At 40.1% G+C, this 16037-nt stretch overlaps 1 protein-coding gene across 7 annotated transcripts in view; it reads left to right on the forward strand.

The window, feature by feature from the left end:
* Window positions 1–651: 651 nt before the first annotated feature.
* Window positions 652–16037, forward strand: part of PTBP2 (polypyrimidine tract binding protein 2) — a 50112-nt gene continuing 34726 nt past the window's right edge. The window contains exons 1-3 of one of the 7 annotated variants that reach the window (XM_048067021.2): window positions 652–1153; window positions 2720–2750; window positions 15608–15683. In XM_048067021.2, coding sequence (XP_047922978.1) covers window positions 972–1153; window positions 2720–2750; window positions 15608–15683 — 289 coding nt within the window. In that variant the 5' untranslated portion in view covers window positions 652–971. Of the gene's footprint in view, window positions 1154–1917; window positions 1941–2719; window positions 2751–15607; window positions 15684–16037 lie in introns of those variants that run through there. The other 6 variants (XM_048067023.2, XM_048067024.2, XM_048067025.2 and 3 more) reach the window with 6 other exon arrangements.

Consider the following 16037-nt stretch of genomic DNA (forward strand, 5'->3'; position numbering starts at 1 on the left):
GTGTCAAGCTGTGACAGGGGAGGTTCAGGCTGGATTTCGGGAAGAGGTTCTTCAATGAGACGGTGGTCACGCACTGGAACGGGCTCCCCAGGGACGTAGTCATGGCACTAAGCCTCTCAGAGTTTAAGAAGCGTCTGGACTGTGCTCTTAAGTCATATCATCTGAATTTTCGGGTAGACCTGTGTGAAGCCAGGAGTTGGACTCAATGGTCCTTCTGGGTCCCTTCCAACTCGAGACATTCTGTGATTCTATTATTCTACTTTTTAGTATCTGTCTGGGCTTGTGCTCAGGCATGTTTAGATCATTTTCAAGTCTTCCATCATAGGCATAGAAACTTTAGATTTACTTTTCATTTGAATGCAATCCAGAGGGTCCTGCGAACACCTCTTTTTAGAAACATTGTGAGATGTGTAAGACTGAGCACAGGAGTGGGGAAAAGCAGCACATTTCCTAATGGCCTCAGTTTGTACTCTGATGGTTCACCACCGTGGCTACACTGATTTCCACAGAGACAGCCCAAGTTTCTGCAACACTAGACTTGCAATTTCACCTTTATTTTTTGAAATAGTATTTAGCAGTCAGGAGTAAAGGGAACCGCGGGACGCTCCCTTACGGCCGGCCGGCCGGCGAGGACGGGACCGCGGGGTGCTCAGGCCGAGGGGGCGCTCAGCGCCTGCTCCTCGCGCTTCCCCTCACGGGACGGGACAGACTGTGGGCGGGTGCGACACCAACTCCGGCGGGTCCTACCACACAACAAGTGCTATCCGCCGGGGCGGCTGAGACACCGGCGCAGGGACCGCCAAGGGCCGGAGGAGCCCCACGAACTGGGACCGGGCTTGTCGCCACCTCTGCCGCCCAGGGCCCGTTCCCGCCCAGCCGGGGCAGCCAGGCGGGGCAGCTTGCGCCGCCTCACCGGCCGCCCGGGCCCGGGCAGCAGCTGAGGGCAAAACCTTCAGTTGCGCCGACTGCGCATGCACAGCGCCCGGCGCATGCGGGAGGGAGACGACGCCGAGGAGCGGAATCCGCCGCTCGGCCCCGTTGGTTGGTTTCCGTGCAGGCCCCGCCGCCATTTTCTCGCAGCCCGCCCGTGCTCGTCGGCCGCGCGGCTCTCTGTCCCGCTGCTCCGCGCTTCGTCCTGCTCGGCGATGGACGGGTGAGCCGCGGCTGGGGGCGAGGGCACGCCGCGCCGGTGCCGCCGCCCGCTCGGGGCTCGGGAGCGGTCCCCGCTGCTGGGTCTCCGGCGGGGCGTGGGGAGCGGCCGCTGCCCCAGCTCGCTGCGGGACGGCCGGAGCCCGAGGCCCGGCGCCGGGTGGGGAGTAGGGAGCTTAGCCTGTCCGCCCCTCGGGGGGGGGCTTCGGTGCCCAGCACCGAGGGCTTTGGGCCGTGCGAGCCCGCCCCCTGCTTAGCGCGGTGCCCGGGGCGGCGGGTCCCGCCGCGAGGACGGGGCGCGGTGTGCCCCCATGCCGCCCCTCGGGGTCTCCATGCCCGCTCCTGCCCCGTCCGTGCTCCCTCTTGCTGCCCCCCGGCCGCGGGGTGCGGAGGCTCGCTCTGTGTGGGGCTCGGGTTTGTTTTGGAGCTGGCTGGAGAGGAGGAGCAATACCAGCAGGAGCCAGATGTCGAGCTCTTTTGTTTTCAGAAACTGACTAGTAGTCCTCGGGCTGCCTCCCCTCCCCAGGTAGAAAGATGCCTTTGTGCACGCTGGAGACAGGCTGTAAAAGCCAAAGAAGGGGAGGTTTTGAAGGCGTTAGGGGATAGCAAGGACCCTCAGAGCCGGCCAGGAGCATGGTGGGCAGGTGGTCCGCACGAGGCCCCCTTTCTCTTGGACCTGGAAAGGGAGACTGGTGGTTGTAGCCCTCATCAGTGTAAATACAACATCTTCCCGCTTCCAGGTTTCCAATTAAGTTGTTTGTCCTGATTCAAACAGAGAAGCAATCTCTCTGGTATGCTTTACGCTTATAACCTTTCAACTGTGAGAGTTTTAAAGGCTTTTTATGGTTACTTGTGTTTATAATGTTGGGAGTTACTTATCCTGCCCGAGAAATCGTGGCAGTGATGAGTATTACACTGTGGAATGCTTTCAGATATTCATATTTTGTTTTCTTATTTTCTTTTGTACTGTTTTATGTTGTCGTTGGAGTTTTGTTACACAGTGTAAGTTATGGTGTCACAACTTTTTAGGAGAAGATGCACCTTGGTGTACCTGTTTCAGTTTCATATAGATATCTGATGATGAAATCTTAATACTAGCCAATGTGTTTTTTTTTAATTTATTTAAGCTTGTTTCAAAAAATGTATTTATTGCTTTATGCAGTTAGAAGATTTGTAGGGTTACCGTTTTGTTGAACTGGGTGTCTGGTTAATGAGGGTGCGTGAGAAAAGTTCTGTATATATTCTTAGGTTCTTTTTATTTTCACCCTGTCTGTAATTTCATGAAGTCCAGAGACCTGAGTTTCCTAAATGCGTTTCCTGGCAGTGTTACATTAGAGTAATATTTACTTAAACTTTGGACTACTCTGGAGATGCCTGTAAGTGGCTCAGTGGCTTTTGTAGGTTGCTTTTTTACTTCCCCATAGTCACATTGTGTTCTTTGGACACATTTTCTGGATTGGGGAAGTTGTTAGCTATTTTGATTCCGAATTGTTTTAGTACTGCAATACATCTAAAAGTTGTTTTTATGAGGACAAATTGGTTGACTTGTGTTTCTTTTTTTTTTTTACAGCATTGTCACTGATGTTGCAGTTGGTGTGAAGGTAGGATGTACACTTAGCAAATAAGGGGGTAAATTGCCAATACAAAATGAACTACCTTAAGCCTCAGTAATTGCAAATTGTAAGACTTTAACCAGTCATTGTCAGCTGATATTTAGTCAGCAGTATATGCTTTATTAACCAAAAATCCCTAGAGATAAACTGGAAGCTCTACACAAACTTCTCTAAGCACTGAACTGTAAACAGGAGTTCTAAATTAATGTAGTGGTGTCAGATTACTATTTGTTAAAGCTTATTTTTGTTTTTTTTTCTCTTTTCAAAGCAACACTCTCATGTGTTGTATGGTGGTTAAAAGCATGCTTTCTTCTGTCCTCTTCCTCCCTCCCCCTTTTCCAAAACAGTTAACATGGAAATAAAAAAAAAAAAAGTGTCTGTAACAGGACAGAAAAATACGGAAAGTAGAACTTCTGTAGACAGAGAAACAGACATTACTTTTTCTTTCTCAAGTTCAGTTATGAATTTATCGTATTTGTTATAACAAGGAAGGTGCTTCTTGGTGGTTATTAATTTATTATTTATTTCACTTTTGTACTTAGCTTTGTTGCAGGAATTGGATCAGTACTTCATAAAAGCAGGCTGAGAAATCAGAATGAAAAAATATATGGGACAAGAGAACTGTAGGTTATGTTAGTGAACGCATGCAAGAAATCCTATTTCAGTGGTACGTGCGAAAGTTTCTAATGAACAGTCTCCATATTTGTCCAGGGAACTTGTAGCTGTACTAACTAGCTGCCTTTTCACCTGAAGCTGATTTATGTTAACTGCTTGCTGAGCCAGGTTTTGTCTAGTAAAGCTCTCTCTCAAGTTCAGTACTGATTCTGCTAGACTTGGACTAGCTCTTACATAATACAATTAGCCTGCAGATAATAGTGGCTACTCTGACAGATGCATCTGCATTATGTTCCTGAGCAAGCTCACTTCTAGGAGGTGTTGTAGGAAGTCATTTGTATAGATTCTGGTCCCGTCTGGCTCCATGTGTTTGTGTAGTGTTGCAGACAAAATCACTCTCGGAATCAGGAGAAAAGTACAGTTATTAAAAGTATTTCTGTGGGAACTAATCCCAACCAGAAATACAGACTGGTACAGTTGTTTCTCGGTTGCCCTGGAGTACAGTGTTGACTTACTAAAACATTAGGAATGCATTTGACAGTTAGATTCAAGTCTTTAAGAAATACACTGCGCCATATTGTTGGCTTTGAGGCAAAACAATGTATAAATTGCCCTCCTTGTTTCTAATGAAGAAGCAATTTCAGGTAGACCATGTGTTACTTGACCGTTAAATTGTGACATTGTTAATTCAGGAGAAGTAAGTGGATCCAGTATCAATCTCATTCTTAATGTTGAGTGATTTAGACTCTCATGGAAATTTGAGCATTCCTAAAATACCTTGAGTGTAGTGCAATGTTGGAACTGTATTTTCAGATACTAGCTTGCCAATGAAATGAAGACACTTTAGATGACATAACTACTTCTTTCTGTTGATTGTAGAAGTTTAATTATTAATACAATACAAGAAAGAAGGCAAGGCAGGTGTATCAGAGAGTGATTAAGTTAAGTACAAGGAAATGCACACAAGTACATAACAATGTGCTCTTTGCCATGCGAAAATGGACTTGTTCTCTGGATTTAAAAAAGAAACAATCTATTTGTGCACAGGAGTAAAGGGAATAGAATAAAAAGGATGATGGTTTTCTGAAGAAAGCTGTTAAATATGGGAGGAGTTATGGGAGGGGGCTGTCTTCTGGATCTTCTGTTATTGTCTCAGGACACTAACAATGGAAAATGGAATTTCTTGCCCATTCGTATGCTATTTGTGTAGCAGTCTAGTGTTGGCTTTAGTCATATTTTGTAGAAAGCATTGTGAAACATGTAAATGTCCCTTTTTTTTTTCTCCCTCTGGCACCTGTTCATTGCTGTTGATGAACTGACAACATAAAATTGAGGGATGCAACTGGGAAAATTCATGTTGCTTTTCAGTGGCTGTCATATGTTCTTTGGGGTGCTTTGGGAGCGAATAGGGAGCTGCTTTTGAGTCCAAGGACTTGCATTGGCATGTTTAATGCTCTTTTAGCACTGTTTATCATGATTGGACAGGCATTAGGAGACAAGGATTTACCTGTCCATGCACATGGTCAGCTTATCCAGAATATTTGTTTGACCTTATGCTTTCTTGAGATTTTTGTACCTGCTGTATATATGCTGATCAGTTACATAGCATGTTTGCAATATACTTGATTATACTTGAAGAAAAGGACTGTGACCCATCTCCTTGAAAAACTTGATTTATTTTATCAAAATCATCATTAGTGATCTTGGTTAAAAACAAGAAAACATTATTAACTGTTGTCTGGCTGGTTTCTCTCTTAAGCAGAAAAATGAGCGTGCCACCTATGTTTTAAACCCATTCATAGAAAGAGTAATAATAAAAGTTAACAAGTGTAGCCTGGGAGTTGTCTATGGATTGGAAGAGGCTTTTGAGCTTTAGGAAACTGTGTGTGAGCAAGGCGAGTATAAAGTGAGAGGAGTACTTATAATTTTAAAGTTGTGTAGTCTAGCAATTACCCGCTAAGAGATTGTTAAATTTAAGGTGATTAGCATTTATTTGTGCTGTATAGTGTGATTTGATTTAAAGCATTTTTTGTTCATCAAACTGTTAAATGTTCCATCTTTATTTTATTTACATATGAGTCAGAAGAAATTAATGCCAAAAACTGAGGAAAACATTCAACACAAAGTGAAGGGTGGGAAAATGACAAATGCCATTTGAAAGCCTGGTTTATACGGAGTTAAATGTGGTGTTCTGTCCTAAGTCAAAATATGCGATGAGAGCACACCTCCCAGCTAACATCTGTCGAAGCAGCAGCATGCTTGATTTGTAAAGGTATCAGAACATGTCAAAACCCAGTCATCTTGTGGTCATATGTGAAATAATTCATACTTACGTGTAATGTCTTGTTTTGCTTAGCTAGAATTCACAGAGACATGGAAATGTTGCTTTGTGCACAGTACACTGTCCTTTACACTGCAATTTAGATAACAGTATGAAAAGAATGAATTTTAGCTCTGTCAGATGTTACTTTATGAACTCCCACTACATATAGGAGTTTCCAGTCATAACGCTATATTACATAGTTAGACACTTCTTTAGTTTTCTGTTTCTTGAAGAAATTTCGTGCATCTTAAACTTATATTTCTTCATACATATATTTGAAAATTGCCATGTTACATAAAAATGTTTGTTTTTAAATAATTATTTTTAAAGTGTACATCCAAGTTGCTTTGTTCTCATTGCGTGTGGTCCATGTCACTAAAACCAAAAAGGCCTCCTAACTCAGGGAAAATCAGAGGCTAGTTAGCTTCTAATCTCAAACGCTGCATCACTCACTGGCTATGTAGATGTTAGTATCAGGATCTAATAACTAATTTGGATTGCTGACTGGTGTTCTCTTTACAGTTACGATGCTTTGCCCTGGATAAGTAAACTTATTTGGAGGCTTGGACTGATAGAGACTTTTTCAGTTGATTAAGTGAATGTACTAAGTACTTAATGTATCCTAGGAGTAATTGCAAAAATCTTCTCAGGTGTATAAATGTGGTGTAAAGAATATGCCTCACACAGGTACAGGGAATAACTCTTAGTAAGCTTCTGGTTAGTATTGAAGTTGATAGTGTTTTGTTTTGTTTTAAGTATTTCAGTGTGGGCCACTTTAGTCTGACATACTGTCTTTTTCCTGGTTGGCATGTGTAGCTGTGCAGTGAATGTGTCCTGAACAATTGAGTGACTCACTCTGGATATGTGCACATTTCAGAATGGCTGTAGTCTACTGACAACGCTCTACCTGATGAGGAGGGGAAAAAGAAAAGCAAGCGGCCGTACAGTCATGGTATATTACTTGGTACATAGCATTTGGGAGTTTGTGATGTTGTGGAAGTGCTTTGGGCAGCACACAGGCCAAGAACTGAAGTGCTTGTGAACAGATAGCCCCAGTTAAACCTAGGAGAGAAAACTCATATTTGTGTAAACATCATTTTGTAGCACTTGAAGATACAGGAAAGGCCTTTTATTTTTTCCAAAAGACAGCATCAACCTGTGCAATATGCTTAAGAGTTTTCTTCCTTGTGGTTTTTAGTTGGTTATGTTAGGGTTGGGTAGGAAATGGCTGGAAATTAGTGTACTAGTACTCTTTATTAGTTTTCCAACATCATGTGTCACCAAGTGTTTTTTTCCTGGTTGTTGAAATTTAACAGTATACAGGAAAGGCAGTAGCTAAACCAGCTAAAACCAGTGTGAGTCTAAAGAGGTATGAGCTGATGGAGAGAAATAAGAAAGCACAGAGTAGCATTGTGTGTAAATAGTCTTGAAGCATTATTCACTTTTTTTTTTAAACTCAAGTTCTTAGGGGTTCTCTTCTCTTACGAAATTACAGAACGCTGGCTGTTTTTTGCTACTAATAATTGAGTTTCCTCATGGTGGAAACGTACTTTGGTTATGTCGTGGCTTTCTATTTTAACTATATGCAGTATACTTAATAAATTATTGCTACACTTTTTTTATAAATTCTAGTAAGTTGTCAGAAGATGTGTTTAGCTTATTTTTACAGGAGAAAATGTATTTAAATAGCTTTTTCCCTTCAGTTTCTTTTTCCCCCCAAGGTCTATTGTTTTGCCTTCACTGTTGGCACTCTAGTGACTTTTTAAGAGGAACAGAATTACAGTGTAAGAAATTGTTTGATTCACTCATACAGACAAATGCCATGTAATGGTCTGTTTTACTGTTTTTAAAACATTAGACTACTTCTTATACTGGTGATATATGAATACTGTTGACATATTTGGTATAATTTGGCTACTTGCAGGTTAGATGAAGATTCTACTAAGGGCAGCGATATGAGAAAAATGGGTTATTTGCTTGTGAGTTGGCGAGACTGTCTTCTGTGTTAGCTAGGATAATGCTGATAATCAACTTTTGTGTCCAATAATACTCTGCTTTCTGCTGTTGCTACAACTACAACATGCAGAACATTCTAACTGCAGGAAAAATGAAGTGTGATGAAGTTCAGAAGTTTAGAACTGGCATCTGGTTTTGTTTCTTCAGCACTACTATGGGGAGTATGTCCTTGGTGGCAAAAACAAACACAACTTCTTGCAATGAAAGACACCTGCTTTATTCTCAACAGGCTTTAAAATTGACCCTGTTGAAGGTAACTTTCATATTTATTCTCAGGATACTCTACTCCAGTTCTTTTCTTTGTAACTTTTATATATTTTCTTCCTTTGTGTCCATCCGTTCTGTTACTTTAAGTTGAAGGGGAACTGAAAATGGAGAGAAGAAAAATGTTGAAAGTTAGTTTGTGCTGCATAGGAAGTAGGCATGAATGTTTTGAAAACTTATGGAAAGTTTTGATGTCTATTGATAATTGGAAGTCACCTATTTGTCTTTTGTAACAGAACACCTATATTTGCATCTTAATTGAGGGGGTTATAAGAAGAGAAATGTGATCATTTGCACAGACTGGTTGCATTTTTCAGCATCACTATAAAAATACCATTCTCATTTCTGAGAGCTTTGGGGCCACAAGCTAGCGAAGCTTCTCTCTGTTTTTTCCTGCCACTGATATTTCAGGCACAGATGTTCGGATAACCTGTCTTGGGAACTTAACCAGTTTGAAGCTAATGTAATGAGTTAGGTGGTCTTAGGGCATTGGAACAAACCTGGTATACTTGCATAAATGCTTGTAGCAATATATTATCGAGGAGGACAATAGGAACGAATTGTTAGGGCTGGGGAGAAGGTAGGGCTATTGTTTGTGGTGGTAGTGTTGGTTCCAATGAGGTTGTGTTTTCACAAGCTGTTCAGAAGACTAATGTTTCATTTAAGGTTATGTGATGCGTTGTTTTTTTTTTTACTTGTTTTTAAGCTGCAAGTACATAGAGCTATTCTTAGTTTTTCCTGAAATCACTTTTTCTATGAATACCTAACTTGATTATTGTATTAAAGACTGGACTTAATTATTGCAGAATAGCAGTCAGTCAAGCAGAAAAAGCCTTTCTCATGGATCTTTTTAGAGATGTAGCAACTGTTACAGACGGACTAACTCTGTACTTGTAGATGCCCTTATTCTCTAACAAAAAAGCTAAGAACACATCTAAACAGTATCTCTAGTGAGTTACTCTTGCCTCTTCCAGTTTACTACAGTTATGTACATCAGCTTCAGAGTAACCATTTCTGTGCTGGTAAAAGCAAACAAGTAAGTCTGAAGTGCTGGAATAGATGATGTTTTTGTACTTCATCCTGGATGTTTGAAATAGAATCGTAGAATATCCTGAGTTGGAAGGGACCCATAAGGATCATCAAGTCCAACTCCTGGCACCCCACAGGTCCGCCCAAAAGTTTAGACCATGTGACTAAGTGCACAGTCCAGTCTCTTCTTAAATTCAGACAGGCTTGGTGCAGTGACTCCTTCCCTGGGGAGCCTGTTCCAGTGTGTGACCACCCTTTTGGTAAAGAACCTCTTCCTGATGTCCAGCCTAAACTTCTCCTGCCTCAGCTTAACACCATTCCCACGGGTCCTGTCACTGGTGAGTACAGAGAACAGGTCACCTGCGTCTCCACTCCCCCTCGTGAGGAAATTGTACACCATGATGAGGTCCCCCCTCAGCCTCCTCTTCTCCAGGCTGAACAGGCCAAGTGGCCTCAGCCGCTCCTCAGATGTCTTCCCCTCTAGGCCCTTCACCATCTTCGTGAAGTATTGTCTGGTCTTGGACTTTTGCTTGCAGTCTTTTTTCATTGCAATGTAAAATCTGGAGGTTTGAAAATGAGGCAGGGTGGCATGGTTTAAATGGAGATCTGGTTCTTAACTTCTCGGCTTTTGGTCCAATATAGGCTGTGTTGATCTTCACATGTTTTGAGAAATTTGGCTTTCTCACACTGTTTCAGTTGAGAATTTGGAGTCCTTTCGGAGGAATTGAGGCTTGTTTCATTTCAGTTTTAAAGACTTTTAATGTTCCCTTCGTTTTGTGCTCTCAATTTCTGCAAATTCGGTGGCATATACCTGGCTTACAGTTGTAAGAAAAAAAAAGCTTCTAGATCCATCCTTACTGGAAAAAGTATGAGTGTACAAATACTGAAGTTACTGTTAGAATATGTAAATGATATATGGTTAGCTGGGGATGGCATTAAAAAGTTGAAATGGGTGGAAAAGAATATAGAGGAAAAGTATGGAAAGGTGGTGATGTTATATCAAGTTATTTCATTCTGAATTTAGGGCCAATCGATGTAATTGGGTTATTAAGCACTCATGGAGTTCATGGCTTTTGTAGTCTTTGTTGTTATTAACAACAAAAAATAAAAAAGTAGACATACTCCTTGTATGTACGGTTCTGATGTAGTGATAATAAGCTTAGAGTTGAAATTGCACACTTAATTCAAACAAACAAAAAAACTACAAACTGCACCAAATTTCTTTTGGGTTGTACTTAGCTTGTCCTGTCCCAAATTAATCTTATACAATGCTCTATGTACAAGAGGTGGAGCAGTAGAGCAATGTTTCATTAAAAATATATCCTATAAAAATAAGGCATTCATTAAATTGTGATCCATTGCACGTAAACAGAGCGAAGTTTATAAACACTGTGCTTGGGGGTTTAAACACAACAACATTGTTGTTTCAACAGGCAGTCCCCAAAGTTAATTCAGAGATTGGGTTTACATGTGTGTATGTGTTGGAGAGGAGTGTTTAGTATCTAGGCTGGAATTCTCAGATGCTCTTACTCATCTCCCATACTGCTGAGTTTCTGGCTTTTGCTTTTAAACTGTTCCCAGATGTTGTTAGAAATGAAGTGTTTTACAGTGCTGTTAGAATTCTTTAAATCGTGAGATCTGTCTCCTGGCTTGTCATACCCCTTGGGAAATTCATGACTGTAGGCTGAGAATGACTGTGGTAAACACGCAGTGCAGCTGAAGTTCTCCTTTTCTCTTTCATCTGGGGGAGGTGAGGGGAGGGAGGGAAGTGGTGGAGGGGAAAAGCATCCTGCTCTTGTGAGAGGTCTGTAGTATCAGCAAATTGTATGCCACGAGTCAGGATTTGTCAAGAGAGGTTTTTGTTACCTTTTGTAGCTTTTCTAACGGGACTTCAAGAAATGATTTTAGATGATGCTGTTGACTTCTTAACAAAGTGCAGTTTTGTTCATTTGTTTTCTTTTTCTAGTAGTATCAGTGCAGTGTTTTTGTAGTGTTAAAAGGAGCCTGCACGTACACACTTCTGATAAGCCTCCAGTAATATACACAGTTTGTCATGTTAGATGCGGCTGTAACTTCTCATCAGAGTCTTCATGGCCTTGAACTATTGGAAAAAGCTGATAATATTTCTCTTCTATAAACAGGTGTCAAAATACTTCGGTGCTTGAAAGACCAAACCTCTTTAGTCGCTCTCTAGCTTAAATTTACAATTTTGGGGAGGAGGGAGGTGGAGGTTGGTGATGTTTTTGGGAGGAGGGTTGGATGTAATAAGATCTGGAGAACGTTCAAATTATTTGAAGTCCTATCTAGAATGTGAGGAAAATTCTTAACTAAATTCTAAATAGTATTTTTTCTTTGTTTTTGATTAGTCTGGAAGGACGGTATAACGACTTCCTGAAATTACAAAGGTACTTAATATAACGTGATAGCTTGAAGCCTTACAATAATCTGTTATGGGGCGCGAGGGAATCTGAAATGCAGCTACATAAATTCAGTTTAAGTAGTGAGGGACTCTGAGTTAACTGTGCCTGTTAAAACAAGGAGCTAGGAGATTAATTTGCTAAGCTGGTTGCTTTTTCTTTCTCTTTGTATAATTGTGTGGGTTTTTTTTTGAATTGTGGAAGAGATAAAATAAATCCAACTACTTATTTACAGAAATTAACTGAAATATTGAAATAATATCTTCAGTTTCCAATACACAAAATAGTTTTCGTATATATTTTAAGTTTCTCTGAAATACCTGTTCAGAACCTGAGATGATAACTGTTTCATCTTTTGCTGAAAGTGATCCTATATGTCAGTTTCGTGTATTCTCATTGGTTGGTTCAAACCATAGCTTAACATTCTGTTTCTGCACTGTGGAAGGAAATGCTGTGTCATTGGGGCCAGGGTGTGGTAACATGGCCTTCATTGAAAAGACAGTATTGACTGCAAGAAATACAAGTTTTACTCCCTGTAAGAACCTAATCTGGCAATTCCTTGATTTACTCAGTCATAGTAGTTTGGCAGGTGTTGGATTCATGAGCAAATGTTCTGGATATCTGTGTTACAGTTAGTGCTTTAGCTTTTATGCAAGATTAATGTTCTTCTTGACATTGGCAGGAATACGGCATTGAAAACTTCTGCTGTTGAGGACTAGCTGTCGGAAGATGACCTATTAATAGTGCAATAGCAGTTTGTACTTCTTATTTTGTCCTTTCAATTCTTTCCCTCATGCTAAAATGGGTATTCACTTAGTCTCTAGCACAGTGCTGTTCCTGGAAGTTTCCTTGGCAGTCTGAGATTGGGGAAAAAATGTGGTGGCTTTTGTTTGATGTTTTTTTTTGGTTTTTAAACTTAAATTTAACCTTTTCTGTGACCTGTGTGTTTGTGATATTCAGTCTTGTTCTGCGATCTCAAACTTGTTTGATTCACATGCAGCAATTTGCATAGATGGAGAAAAGCACGAAGTGAACGTTGCTCTTGAATCTTCCATTCTTTATTGAACTCTCTGTGTTCCTCAAAGATTTGAGCTTGGTTTTCTTGTTTCTGAAACACTCAACAGAATTGAGCTAAACCAACTGGAAGGTTTCTTCCCTTTGGATGATTTGAGTAATGGAAGTGATGTGCTTAAGACTGAGTCCAAGATGCTTAGAAAATGGGTTGTTAATTCTGAAATCAGGTGTGAGATAGCGATGAGGAACTTTGTCCTTGGAGCAAGGTGCAAGTTGTTTTTGGCTTATCCCCCTCTACAAGAAAATGCACACACAAAATGTCATATGCCCAAACCCACAGATTGAATGACATCTTACCTCTGCTGAATGGTTGTAAGAAAAACAACTATTTTTCTCTCTGCTATAATTTTGGAGATGCTTGTGTCACATAGCAGTGATAGTCTGTACGCTGGCTTACTTGAAATGCTTACATTAAATTGTTAAACAACTGTCATCTTAAGATAACCTTTCTGAAGTAAATAACAATTACCAGCCAGTTCACTGCTTTTGATTTTATAATTTGATCACTGTTTCCACGTACATCGCGTGTCTTCTGCTGCATAGCTGGTTTTGAAGTTATGTGCTTTAATGATGTTCAGGGCTGTGTAGGCTGCCTAAGAACCACCAAGGAGAAATACCTATGTACATATAGTCAGGTGGTCTGCTCACCTCGGGAGGTATCTGTCTCTTACCAAAAGCTAGACAAGTATTCATGGGGGTTAATTTGCATAGATTTGCTATACACCTGTGATGTCTTGGTGAACACTGATTTATAAGAACAAAACAAATGCTATTTATACTTGATATTTGCTAACATAGGAAGCTTGCATTAAGTTGTTCTCATGAAGCAAAATTTTTAACTTTTTCAAGTGCAATGACAAATCTTGTAATTGCCTGTATTTTTATGAAATGTGAAAAAGGTTTCAAAATGAAAACTCTTTTCATTGCTCATGAAAACAAATAATTGAATAATTATTGAGTCTTTAGCTTTTTGTTTGTTTTGGATTTTTCTCTGCTGTGGATTAAGAAATGACCAGGTTTTAAGAGCCTGATTTATTAGGAGCAAGAAGTTCATGTAATCTCTTTTACATGCTGCTGGTCAGGAGTTGCTCATTTAGCTAACTTCCTGAAGCTGAAGACAATTCAGATAAATTTGAGATATTTTAGAGTTGTAAAATTCCTACGGGCTTTGGGGAGAACGTTCAGTCATTGGTACTGGGGGGTTTCAGTTGTTTCTGTAGCATCAGTTGCAAATTAATGCGTGGCATATTAAGGAAAACCAAAACTGCCACAGAATTATTTTAGTATGCCTGACTTTGAAGGGATTCAAGTCTGATACTGCTTCTGCCTGTTGAGTTGTCCAGGCTACAGATGAGGGCTTCCAAGCAAGGCTGGGTGCATAGCTGTGGGCAGAAATAACTGCAGCATTACTGAGGGAGCAGTGCTGTTAGGGATCTTGAACTCTGAGGCGTTCTAACCATGCAAATACTGTGTCAGAAAACAGACCATGAAAGAGAGAAGGAATGCTTATGTAGCCATCTCTATGGAGAGCCTGTGTTAGTGAGTGGCATTAACAATAGAGAGCAGTATAGGTTGAGTAATGGAGACTTTCCATAACTTCTCAAACTTATTTCTCAGTTATGTCCAACTAAATTTTTGTTTAGTTATAGCTCATTGGAGATCTATCTTTGCATTGAGAATGAGAAGACTTCTTGGTATTAGCCATTACTTATTTTTAAAGGAAATCTGTTGTTGATTTGATGGGCACAGCTTTTGTGGTTGCTAGGATTATTCCATAAACTGTATAAAGATTCTTCAGAGCTGACATTGAAAACTAAGTAGACTTTAATGGCTCTGTGTGCATACGCATATGTACTATTTTTAAGAACCTCTGGATATCAGGTATGGATTAAACAAACTTTAACATGTCACTTTTTGTCTATATGCATACAGCGCGCAGTGATGCAGTGTTGAAGGTTTGCTTTTATGCTTCTTGCAACCATGCTGTGATGAAAGGTGATATCCTTAGCTTAATTTAGAAAGTAGTTTTGAGGTACCATGTAAGAAGTTTCACTGACTTCCCTGGAGACTATCATAGTGTCCATAACAGAGTGAAAAGCTTTTACTTTATAAAGAAGATGGGCTGTAACTGACTTCTTCCCTCTTCTCCATTTTAGTCGTTAACCTGGTTTAGTGTTGAGGCTGCTGGGGAAACAGTCTTGAAGTAGGGAAAGATCTAATTAGAAAAAATGTTTAAAGGATGTCTGGTCAGTTCCTTTTTAGAAAGTTTTTGTTTCCTTAAGTGAACAAAGAGAAATATTTTAAGGGCTTTTCAAGAGATGAAGACTTTTTGGAGTGGGGAAAGAAGAAAAAAAAAAAAGGAGGGAAAACAATAGGAAGGAAAAGAAGCAAAAGCCTCTTCATCTGTGTCAAGTGCTCATCTTGAATATAATTTGAGAGATTATCTTTTAAGTTTTCAGTTTAAATGCTACTCTGATTTTTTTTTCAGCCTACTTCCAAATAGTCTTCAAAAAGACTGTTTATTTCATATTTATCATGTTTTAAGAATTACAGTGAAGATGCAACTCCCTGCCCTGAGCTGTGTTTTGCAGGACAAATGGATGTCCCCAGACTGAAAAGCAATAATATCCTCTGAAGACAAGTCTTTTTCCAAATAGGGGTGTTAGAATTGGGCTAAACTCAATATTTCTGTCTATATATTTCCCTTGTAGTTTCAGTTGGATATAATATTTTAATTTTACATACAAAATATCAAAATATTAAATATATTATGGGAATACAGTAAGCAATTATAATATTTTAATTTGAAATGCGGACAAAGTCATTGCTCAGCACTTCTTTCTCAAGGTGGCTGTATTTCAGTGGTGGGTGAAACAACTGCTTCAGCAGCTCTCATTGCGAAGATTGCCATGTAAATATACTGCTTTACGTAGATTTCAAGTTGTTACACTTATCTGAAAAGACAAAGTGTGCCAAATCTGAATAGGTTTGGTTATGCTTGCTTAAGTTCTTTTAAAGGTTTTCCCTGTCAAACTGACATTTTTAATATCATCTTTAAAAATCACAAAATAGAGAAAAAAAATCTCTTACTGTCTCTTTCTTTTTAGAGAGGATCTGACGAACTTCTTTCAGGCAGTGTACTCAATAGCCCGAACTCTAACATGAGCAGCATGGTAGTTACTGGTAAGTGATGCCCTTTCAAAGGAGAAATCTATCATTTATACTTGGACTCATTTCCTATTTACAAGGGGAGAACACTGAAACAAGATTCCATTGTGCTATAGAGGGATAAACTGTTGGCATGCATCAGACTGTAGTGACCTTGTATATACTCACAAACCTCAGGTATCTGAGAATAATAATCCTGTAAAACAAAAAGCAACTTCCAGATGTCTGTACAGCAAATTGTTGGTGGGTAACAGGATGAAAAATTACACTTGTCTTGTACTGCTGCCTTCAAAGTAAGGAATAAGAGCTACCAACTAAAGGTAAACAGCTAACAACTCCTCTGTGACATCTGCTTTTTCACACATAGCC

The sequence above is a fragment of the Anser cygnoides genome, chromosome 8, assembly GCF_040182565.1.
Source record: "Anser cygnoides isolate HZ-2024a breed goose chromosome 8, Taihu_goose_T2T_genome, whole genome shotgun sequence".
Classification (NCBI taxonomy): domain Eukaryota; kingdom Metazoa; phylum Chordata; class Aves; order Anseriformes; family Anatidae; genus Anser; species Anser cygnoides.